General features: G+C 37.6%; 1 protein-coding gene across 1 annotated transcript in view; it reads left to right on the forward strand.

The window, feature by feature from the left end:
* Positions 1 to 11,759, forward strand: part of Gtf2f2 (general transcription factor IIF subunit 2) — a 124,415-nt gene extending 112,656 nt beyond the window's left edge. The window contains exon 8 of the mRNA XM_074043357.1: positions 11,524 to 11,759. Within this exon, the coding sequence (XP_073899458.1) occupies positions 11,524 to 11,643 (120 nt within the window). The 3' untranslated portion in view covers positions 11,644 to 11,759. The remainder of the gene's footprint in view (positions 1 to 11,523) is intronic.
* The last annotated feature ends 262 nt before the right edge of the window (positions 11,760 to 12,021 follow it).

The following is a 12,021-nucleotide window of genomic DNA, read 5'->3' on the forward strand; positions in this document are numbered from 1 at the left end:
CTATCAGATTCTTATGGCAGACCACTGGCTAGAAACTAAGTGTGTTTTATAATGGCTTTGTTATTTAAAGACTACTCTGCTTCTATAAGGAGATTTTTTTTTTTTTCAGTGCTTAGGTTTGAACTCAGGGCCTATACCTTGAGCCACTCCACCAGCCCTTTTTGGTGATGGGTTTTTTCGAGGTAGGGTCTTGCCAACTATATGCCTGGGCTGGCTTAGAACCTCAATCCTCCTGATCTCTGCTTCCCCAGTAGATAGGACTACAGGCATGAGCCACCATCACCCATCTGCACAAGCAGATTCTTTTTATTTATTTTATTTTTTTTTTTTCCTTTGGTACTGGGGTTTGAACTCAGGGCCTACACCTTGAGCCACTCCACCAGCCTTTTTTTGTCAAGGGTTTTTTTGAGATGGGGTCTCTTGAACTATTTCCTGGGACTCGCTTTGAACTGCTATCTTCTGATCCTAAGTACCTAGGATTACAGATGTGAGCCACCATCACCCAGCTTCAAGCAGATTCTTGAAGGCAGCATTGTTGTATGTTATCTCTATCCTTAAATATTCACATACCCCACAGTATAAATACAGTTGAAATTCAGAATTGATCTGAAATAAGGAAAATCCTCAAGCCCCAAGGACCATCATTTTTCCTCAGATGGATTTGGATAGGTCTTATGTTATTTATGGTGAGTTGAGGGAACAAAGAACCAGTATCAAGAAAGTATGGAAAACTGGGGATGTAGCTCAGTGATAGAATGATTGGCCAGTGTGCACAAGGCCCTGGTTCCATCCCTAGTGTCAAAAAAAAAAAAAAAAGGAATGCCTTTGCCTTGCTAACGTGGAGGTAAGCCAGAGCTAGAGTTGCCCTCATCTAGAAGATGGGGCAGCATGGATGCTAGTTCTGCTGCTAACCTCAGTGGAAAAGATGCCTCTATTCCTAAAACTGAGGGAGTTGGACCAGCTAATCTTTCTAACTCTGAATCTTGTGATTTTCTCCCTCTCCTGTTTCACCTCTCCACCTCCCTTTCACATTTGAACTGAGTTATCAAAGCCCATTGACTAAAACGAAAGTAGCCAAAGACCACTTCTTTTCTGTGTAGGTAACTGTCCCCCCTTTCAAAGTTAAAAGCACATAAATTAATCTGTACTAATGGTCATCAGTACACCCACACTAATTTCATTTTAGTGTGGAATTGAATCAATCCCAGCATGAAGATCAGTGATCCAGGTAAGGCCCCCTCCTGGTGTAATGACAAGAATGTGGATATAGAGTAACAGATCTGAGTTCAAGTCCCAGCCCTGGACAAGGTCTTAAATATGTTTAATACATTAATTTGCTTAACATATGGCATATTTAACATAAAATTTGCCAGTGTATATGTTTATAACATAAAATTATACTGTGTAAATATATTTAAAATGGTACCTAGTTTATGAAATCCTTGTGATAATTAGATGTTTGTGAAAGAGGCTTTGTCAACTGGAAATATTTTGCTAATGTTTACTGGTAGTAGTATAAGAATGTAAAAAGGAAAAAAGAGATGTTAGGTCAGTTCCTTAGGGTATGCTCCAAACTACTTTTGAAAACAAGTTTTCAACCATGAAATCTACCACTGCACCACACCCTCTTTGTTATCAGCAGTACTGACACCATCGGCTTCCTGACTTTTACAATGTCATTTTTGACACGTTCTGATTTAATCTGAAGTATTTTTCTGTTTTTTCCAGTTCTTTCTTCTCTATTTTGGTTTTTCTTCCTTAAACACCTTCATTTCTACAAGAAAGCATATTAATTATAGAGAAATAATCCCTAGGGGCTCTTTGTCTCATTTGCTTGCACAGGCAACCAGAAACAGTGGAAGTTTCTCATTAAAGACAGAGAAGCCACTTTGAGAAGGCCAGAGTTTGGTAACAGTGTTAAGTCAGTAGTATAACTTAACATGAAAATAGTAATCCTCCCATTTTCAGGTCATGATTCAGGAAAGTTTATCTAAATTGATAGTCCCCAACAGTGTCAATCCAGTGGACTGCCTCTTAATTCTGAACTTGCAGTTGAACAATTGGAAGTTGTTCAAGTCAAGTAGGTTCAAGTCAACAGGAAAAACTGGGTGCAGCGTGGTGCCCATACTGTAAGTTCTCTCTCTGCCTTTAAATACTGCCCAGCAAACAGATGCTTTCAGTAAACAGAAGTGACACTACTGTGTCAGAATCAGGTGTGATTACCCTAATCTTCAGAGTTTATTTCCACACAGGCTTAAGTAAGGGTTTGAATAAAAGTAATTTAAGCAAAGTTTGGAATCAAGATAAAGAGTTAAGCTTTTTTAAAAGAAAAAAACTGACTAGAGAATTTTGAGCATTTCTCCTATTAAAAATAAAAATTTAGCTAAACATGGTGGTTCATGCCTGTAATCCTAACCACTCAGGAAGTAGAGATCAGGAGGATCAAAGTTCAAGGCCACCCCAGGCAAAATATTAGCAAGACCCCATCTCAACAAACAAGCCAGGTATTGTAGTTTGTATTATAATCCCAGCTGTGGTAGAGGTATAAGTAGGAAGATTACAATTGAAGGCCAAAGGGAGATCCTATCCAAAAAATAACTAAAGTAAAAAAGGGGGCCGGGGGCATGGTTCAAGTACTAGAGTGCCTTCCTAGCTAGCACACGACCCTGAGCTTAGTCCCTAGTACCATCAAAATTAAATAAATAAAATTTTTAAATTTAAAACTTACTGGATATGGTGGCACATGCCTGAAATCCCAGCACTAGGGAGGTGGAATCAGGAGGATCTTTAGAATATGGGCTGGTGGAGTGGCTCAAGCGGTAAGAGCACCTGCCAAAAAGAAAAAGAAAGAAGGAGACTGGAGACTATGTAGGGAGACCCTGCCTCAAAAAAATTAAATAAATAAATAACATATATTGCGATGTGGGTCTCTTGAGTTAGTTGAGATTGTTTCAATTACAAGGAACTGAAATTCAACTCGAGCTAGTTTAAACAAAAATAGAATTTATTGCTTCATGTATCTGGAAAATTCAGGAATGCATCTAGCTTTAGCAATGGCTATATCTAACTACGAATATTATTTACATAGAACTAATCCCTTCACGTCTGTCCTCACTTTCCATCTTTCTTGTTGTCTTTATTTTTAGGCAGATTCTTGCCGTATGGTAGCCAAAATGGCCTCCTAAAGCACCTCTCACAGCTTGCAGCCCCTCAGAAAAATATCTGTCCTCTTTATTCCAATAAGAGCCCCAGAGATTCTGGGTGACCTGGTAGGAGCTGTGTGACCATTCCTGAAACAAGGAGCTAGATGGAGCCAGAAGTGCTCTAGCAGCCAGGTCCACTGCCTGTCCTGACCTGTTCCACAGCACCTGACACAGTTTGTAGCTCATTGCTGTTCATTGTTTTTTATTGCTACCTCAGATTTAATGTTTTCAAAACAGAACGCTTGATTTCTCTACCCCACACCCTAGCCTTTCCCTGTTTCAGTAAGTGACATCATTGTTCCCCAAATTGCCTAGGGCAAGACACCTGTAATTCCTGTTCTTTATGATAGATACTGCAAGTTTTGCTGTGTGGATCTCTCACTCAGGATGTTAAATGTAAAAGGTATCTTAAGGAGTTTATTTGGTCCTGTTTTCTACTTCACAGGCCCCGAGAGGGGAGCTGGCTAGTCATTGTTCTGACTTCAGTCTAGGAGTATCTCCATCACATTGCTGGGATTTATTCAGACACGTGCAGATCTGTGCACAAGCAAGGAAAATACTTTCCTCACAGTAGGAATGTCTTTTTAATGGGGGTAAAAATTAATTTTGCTCTCAAGCAGGCTGCTTTCTGCTTTTTATATTATGAGGCATCATCATCATCAATAAGCATAGCCAGGCATGTAGAAAATAAAATTTAAGCTTTGTCTTTGCTCATTCGGTTCCTAACCCAAAAAGAAAAAATAGATACTTTGATGTTTGAAGCTCATTCCCAAATTTACTACTTAATAAGTTTTTTATTATATGCTTTGTTCCTTTGTTCTAAAATAAGCTTTTCCTTTTTTACTTAATTCCTTTTTTCCTTGTTTTCTATAATATGTGTCTTTTTTCTGTTCACGTATTCCCTTTCAGTTCTCCCTTCATTTTTCCTGTAAGTGAAAATTTTTATTTTGAATGATGCTACAAAAACTAAAGATAACTAGTTTCCCAACAGAGCATAGTAATTAATGACAGCCCATTTTTGAGATGTCTGTTTTAAAAACTAAGTACTTGCTAACTTATGGAGTCTAAATTAAAAGTTTTAGAATACAAAATGTTACTCTGAAATAACTGTTGAGTATAAATGGGTGAAATTCAAATACATTTGTGAAATTTTAATCCTTTCCTTTTGGTTAGAAGCTTCTATATAAGTATTAGATCTATTGCTGAATATATTGTGGAACTGTAATTTTCTCTTTTTAACTTCTTATATGGTTTGTTTTAGTCTTTTTTTTAAACCTCGTCTCTGAATGAGGTAAAATTTCAGGTGAATTGAATAACATACAAAATTGACTCAAGATTTTACATAAAATATTAACATAAGTAAGAGCAGCATCTAAGGCAAGTACCCAATAACATAGTTGTGTATTCAATGTGCATTCAATTATATACAAAATTTAACCCAGTATTTTCTAGTGAGTGGTCACAAAATTTATATTTAATATGAAAAATCTCAATAATAAAATCTCCTTCCTCATCCTTCCAGTTCATTCCATTTTAGAGAGGTAAAGTAAAAATTTTGAGCTTACTGACTACTGCTGACTTTAGTCGTTCTACAAGCTGAAAAGATTTGTCATCCATGTGGAAATAATTTCCCTCAGGAAAAGGAAGAATTTCTGTGCATTAGTCTCTGCATTCAAGAACACATTACTCTGGGTTTTGGACAAGTGTTCAAAGTCTCCCTATCTCAACTAGTGGGTCAGATGCCAGAGAATAATGCTGCTGGCAGAGAGCCTTGTAGTTCCAGCTCTGGCTTTCTTCAAGTCTGTGTTGTAGCATTATGGAGCCATTCCTTCTTTCTAGAATGTCCCAAGATATATTTTAATTGTAAACTGATATATAGAGCCAGACACTGTTTATTGAATATGTTACTTTAACCATACTACTTGAAAACAAAAATTGTGCCATCTTAATTTATTGCTATGAGCTGGAGATGTCGCCTTTCTCCTCCCAATTTAAAACCTTTATTTTCAGTGCAAATTTTATGTTTTTTGAAGTGTACAGGTCAGATTTTAGTATATTTGGAATCATACAGCCATCATCATAATTAATTTTTAAACATTCTCATCATCCCCAAAAGAAATGCCGTATCTATTAGCAGTCATCCCACCCCAGTCCCTAGGCCCTAGATAACCACTAATCTACTTTGTGTTTCTACCTTCTTTGTTATGGACATTTCATATAAATGAAATCAGATGATTAGAACTGGCTTCTATCACTTAGGCATGATGTCTTCATGCTTCTCCGTGTTGTGGCATGTGTGAGTACTTTGTTCCTTTTTATTGCCAAATGTACATCATTGTGTGAGTATACCATACTTTGTCCATTCATCTGTTAATGAACACTTGGGTTGTTTTCACAATTGATAGTTTCTTGTGTTTTGTACTTTCAGAACCATACCTACATTGAAGTATGCTAGACACACACACACATTTGAAGACAGCATAATGAAACCTGCCAAACCCTTTGAAAAAGTGGGGAGGAGGGAGAGAAGGAATGAGCATATAATGGAGGGGGTGCACTTGTTGAACGTTTGCTGTACATATGTATAAAACTATCACATTAAACCCCCTGGTATTATCAATGTATGCTAATTCAAAGATGAAAATTTTTTAAAAATATACACCACATGTACTGATAATAGATAGTTGCCATGGTTCCAAATATAAGAATTTATAGTTATTTATATTTCAAAAGGAATATTATTGTTTTCTTTATCAAGATTTGGGTTCTCTATATTCTCCTAGCTAACAATTTCAAATATATATTTACATATAGTATGTATTGAATTTTTTTATATATGTATAATTGTTTGTTGTTCCTAGTTGTAAACCATTATATCCCAGCCTTAGAATACCCTGTAACTTTCCAAAGTTAATTTATATTCAGTATATAAATAAAGTAATAATTGTTTAATGCATGTCTTTGGCCCAAAGGAAATAAACTTTATCTGAAATATTCAAACATATGAAGCATTTGCTATAGCCAGGTGATGCTACTGAGATAATTAACTAACACACAAATATTAATGAAATTGTTTTTTCAAGATTTGGATTATGTGTAGAGTGGGAGAAAGTTTATCCCCTGATCATTTCAGTACCCATCTGTTTGCTTCATTGAGTTTTCAAAGGAAGAAGTACAGCCAGTGGGAGCCTGAGAGGAAGACAAGGGACAAGGTTTAGTGGGGAAGAGGAAGTAAAACCCAAAGGTGGAGAAAAATGCAGACATGGCCCATGTTCCAGAGACTTCCCCCACATCATCTTCCCTTTCCTGTTCACAGTTTTTCCTGTCTAAAGTAATGAAAACATCTGTTGCCTTTGTTCACAGTATATTCCTAATATGTAGTTTATTTTTTAATGAAGAATTTGGAGTCACTAACAGCTTACTTCAGTAAGTCCTCTGTTCTGTTGTCATCTCTTGATGGGTCTTAAAGGAGTCACAGTAGTTCACACAAAGATTGCATAAAGATGGAATGATATTTTGAAATTATCACAGAACCAATAATGCCCTTCTTGCCAAAGCGTGTAGTGCATTTTCCTGCAATGAATCTCTGCCATCTGTGATGTAGATTTGCATACTGTGTATTTAGTCTTTGGGGAGCAGATTTTGTGACTAGAAACCTAGCAGGGTCATATCAGCTATTTAAAGCATTAATAGTTGGTGATCAGCTCCCTGTTAAAGCCATATGGCTTTCTTTGTCATGGTGGGTTTTTTGGGATTGGTGTGGTTTGGTTTGGTTTTGGGTGGTACCAGGGTTTGAACTCAGGACTTCGCACTTGCTAGGCAGTCACTGTACCATTTGAGCCACACCTCTAGCCCAAAGATACATGTTTTTAATCAACTTTAGAAATGTAGATACAGTTTATTTTTTATTATGTATGTAAATGCTTATCATTGAAGTGCATGATGAAATGAAATACAGATAAATCTTCCATTTGGTTGGCAGCACAGTAGAGGAAAAGATAGGAGAAATGGTGGGTGGGAGGAGAAAGGAGAAAGGAGAGACTAAAATAGTAGGCTGCTGTGCCTTGTGCTACGTACATTTGCCCTGGTGGTTGGGGAGAGGGGGAATAGGGAAGCTGATCTGTGGATTTTTGGCTTTTTGGCCACCACAGTTTTATCTTGACCCACAAGTGCAAACCATATCCTAATGCTTTGACCTCTTTGGTCACATTTATGCCTTGCCATATCCTTCCATAGAAGCTGCGATGTTTTATCCCTTTTTTTCTTTGTATTCAGACTTGCTGTAAATTCTCTCCCACACATCTCTTTGATGAAGAATTGTTGGACCTGAGCCAGTTTATTTGGATTGTGTACTGCAACATGACACATAACTCTGTAAAAAGAAACACCCCAAATTATATGTAACATGAAGGTCTACTTGGTTCTAGAATCCTTATCTAAAGTACAAGTGGTTACACAAAAACTAAATTGGAAAGACACTCAATGTTTATAATACATAAGTAGGAATAGAACTCGTTTCTCTTGCTTTTGGCACAGAATCAGAATTGCTATTCAATTCAGATGATCAAATTTCCAATTCAAAGGCCCTAACATCTTTCTCCTTTTTTTTTTAATGGTGGTGGTACTGGGGTTTGAACTCTGCTTCATGCTTGCAAAGCAGGCGCTATACCACTTAAGCCACACCTCCAATCCAAAAACCTAATATCCTGATGTAGACTGGGGTCAGTGACCCTTCTCAGTGTTCCCAAAATACCCTGTACATATATCTTTACTACTACACTTATACTTACCTACTTATATGGCTTTGTCTCCACCCTAATCTTAAAGTGTGAATTCTGTGAGGAGGAAGACTGTATAACACTTGACCTGACACACTGTAGGTGCTAGAATATTTGAACTAATGTATCAATAGAAAAAAGGAAATGAAATTTAAAATTTTCAATCATGGTAGAACCTTTAAAATCTCCCTCTTGGTGCTGGAAATGTAGTTGAGTGGTAGAACACTGGCCTAGCATGTGTAGAGCCCTAAGTTCGATCCCCAACATATAAGAAAACAAAATAAATCTCCCCCTCAGTTGGTTTTGTCTCCAACATTATTCTAGCACAGACTTTAGTAATAAATGTCATTCAGATTTAGGTAGTAAAGTGTAGTTGATTTTGTTTCTCAAACTGGGTTACCACCTGAGTTCTAAAAGTAAAAACTAGAATTCACATAGCTGATTCCTATGAACCTTCTTAGAACTCTCCCCTCACCCACCCAATCCTCTTAACTGCCTTTTCACCCTCAAGCATCCTGTGTTTACATAGTGTGTTTACATAGTATGCTCCAAGTCGCTAATGTACAGGGAGGCACTGTAACAGGAGCTTGTGGTTTTAAGAGGGGAGGGAGGCATTTAAATGAATGAGGAGAATACAGTGGTACTGGGAGTGTAGCTTAGTAGCAGAGTGCTTGCCTAGCATGTGTGGAGCCCTGAGTTCAATGACAGAGAGAGAGGAAGAGGGAGGACAAGTGAGCTGTTTTATAAAATTGAAACGAGTATAATATAATATAATAAGGGCCATCATTAAAATACGTGCAGTGTGAAATGTAAACCCAAAGTGTGAGGATGTTAGGGAAAGATTCAGTGACATTGAGCCTAATCTTAAAGAATAAGAGGTTCAGATTTGAGGCAAGGGGATAAACACTATGGAAAAAGGGAGATACATGGGAGAGAGAAAAGAAAAATATATATATATATATATGCAGATACAAAAATGGGTAAGACAGAAGAGAAGACCAGAGGGAAAAGGCAGACCTGGGTGGTTGCCTGTGGGTGAATTTGGGACTTAACTTGTAGGCCTGTGGGCAGTCATTAAAACTTTGTAGAAGAATGACCTGATCTCAGCTCTTTACCCATGTCTTTTCTCTTTTGGTATTTTCTGACTTTTTTTTTTTTTTTCCCTAGAATCACTACTACTTTCTCTACCAATGCTTTTTGTCCCTACTCTCTTGCCATGCTAATTCATTTGATTAGAATAAAATGGTCTTCATTTGTGGTTTGAAACATACTAAAACTCCAAAAGTTTGAGATCATCACCTCTCATATCTGTACCATGGTTAGACATTCTGACCCTAGTCCTGTTTTTTTGTTACTTGACCGTTCTACAGACAGATTATCCATTCTCATTGTAAGGAAGAAAGAGTGACATGTTTATACCCTGTATTATACTAGATTACCAAAATGAAAGACTACTAAGAAAGCAAATGAATTTTTATATGGAAGACTTTGCTAACATTTTGCTTAACCCTTCATAGGCTGTCCATTTTCTGTGTCTAGATTATAAACAGGCACATGATTTGAAGTCAAGAGAGCTGCTTTTCTCTAAGGCTACCAAAATCCTCCTGGTGTTTGTTCTTTTCATTTTTGACCCATTGCAATCCATCCACAATTGTATAATTGTTGTGCAACAGGATCTTAGCCAATCTCACAATAAACCATTCTTTGGAATTTTACAAAGATGTCATTTTTGGCACCTAAACTAAGAATCATTTGTGCCTAACACATCATTTTCCATTTATGAAACCAGTTTAATTAGAAAGTACTTTATGAACAGTGTCCCCCTTTTTAATTTGAAATAGCAGATGGCAGATGTACATATTACCTGGAGGTCTCATGCCTTTATCCTTACTCATTCACAGGACCCTTTAGTGAAGCTAGCTGGGTAAGGTGTTGGGAGGCAGGCAAGTTGCCTGGGGGAACCCAGGACTCATTTAGTTCCTTGCTGCCACCTGCTGGGGCCTGGCTGCTCACATAAGAAAGTTGCTCAAAGCCTTCTAAGCAACCTGTGTATAGTTCCAGTGGTAATCAGCTACCGTATATCTAGATGATAGCCTACCGCTAGCTGAAAGGACTTTATCAGTTATGCAGCATTATACCAATCCGTTAAGAAGGCATTAGATTGTGTTGATAACATGTAATGTCCAGCAATGCAGAGGCTCAGAGAACTAAGCAACGTGTCAAAGACTCAAAAATCCTGGAGTGTCAGAGCTGGAAGAAACCTTAAAGCAGATGTGGTAGGACTTTGGGGTAGTTAAATGAGTCACTTAGAGACTTGTTAAAATGCTGACTCCTGGGCCCAGCGTGGGGTTTTCTTAAGCTTCCCACACAGTTCCGAGGCAGGAAGTTTTGCGTACTCGAAAGCAGAGTACTACCTTGATATATTAGCAAGAGCATTTTTCCAACCAGTGCCTCAGTTAACTAAAAATTGTATCTTCCGCCAATTCAGTCACCCATTTTAATACTGTAACTGGTTCTTTGATGCACAAAAATTATTGTTGAATTAATTTGTTCTAAAGCAGAAAACATCACTTGAAAATAATTAGCAGGGGCTGGGGGCTGGCTCAAGTAGTAGAGTACCTCCTAGAAAGCATAAAGTCCTGAGTTCAAAACCCAGTGCTGCCAGAAATATATGTATAATTAGTTTTTCTTTCTCCTTCAAGAAGGAAGTATTACAATTTGTATTGGTCAATTTATAGCAGAATGCTTTAGGCCTTGGCCACTCGCAAGCAAAGGCAGGGTTTAGTATTACACTTAGCATCGCCATCATTTCCATGAATCTAGTAACATTTGGCCAGTATCTGTTGAATGTCAGGGACCTAAAATGCCATGAGTTCTTATTCTTTCCTATGGAGGGCTGCAACCTGTGGTTGGAACATGTCTCTTTATCACTTCTTCCTCTCTCAGTCTTGGCAAGTTTGGCTAAGATACAAACAATAGTAAGCACAAGTAATAAGTTTCCTCATTCCACAGGGAGAAACAAGTGGCCTGATATACAAGTTGGAGGGTCCACCTTCAAACTGAGAATTCTGGAGATCTGTCACGTGATTTGAATATTTTCTTCCCACCCCAAAAATATTTATCATTTGTGTATGCTACTACTCCTGAAAACACAGGTTCTGCTCTGGCTAGGAACTGAATTCTTGAAACCACTGAATTTGAGGGCAGGTTATACTGAATATATGGGATCATGTTTTAAACACTAAGCTCCAGTAATTTCCAGTGTATTTTCCCCTCAACTATTTTTTTTTAACTTTCAAGTTTATTGACGTTCAGGACTTCAGCTCCTTTGATCCGAGTGATCATATATTTAATGAGGTTATGTATTATGCATGTAGAATCAAAAGGCAGTTTATTGAGCCACTTTACAGAGAACTGTTGTTGAGCTGTTAGGACTATAATTCTTACTACTCGTTAATGTATTTTGGCATATTTTATTTTAAATTTTGTTTCCTGCTTTCATAATCTCATCTGTTAAGGCTTTTAATTTTTTTGTCTTTTAGGGATACCTGAAAGAAATCTTGAAAGAAATTGGCGTTCAGAACGTAAAAGGGATCCACAAGAACACATGGGAGCTGAAGCCAGAGTACAGACATTATCAAGGAGAAGAAAAGAGTGACTGAGAGGACTTTTACCAGCATGCTGATGCAGCAACTAAAGGGTGACACCAAACAGGTGGCTTTGATACCACAAAGCTTGAACACCTGTGTAAATAGAAATAAAATGACTGGTACTTTCATTTCTCTCAGTAATTTTCTTAACTCATAATTCTGTAAAATTTCTTGAAACATAAGGGCAAATGTATTTACAGACTTAACTTGCATTAAACCAGATTATTCAGTCAAGTGTGGTAGTACATGCCTGTAATCCCAGCACTCAGGAAACTGAAACAGGAGGATCTTTAGCTTAAGGCCATCCTGGGCTATATATCAATTCTAGGTCAGCCTGGCTACATAATGAGACCCTGACTCAAAAAACCAAAACCAAACAAAATAAAACAG

This window comes from Castor canadensis, chromosome 10, assembly GCF_047511655.1.
Source record: "Castor canadensis chromosome 10, mCasCan1.hap1v2, whole genome shotgun sequence".
Taxonomy (NCBI): domain Eukaryota; kingdom Metazoa; phylum Chordata; class Mammalia; order Rodentia; family Castoridae; genus Castor; species Castor canadensis.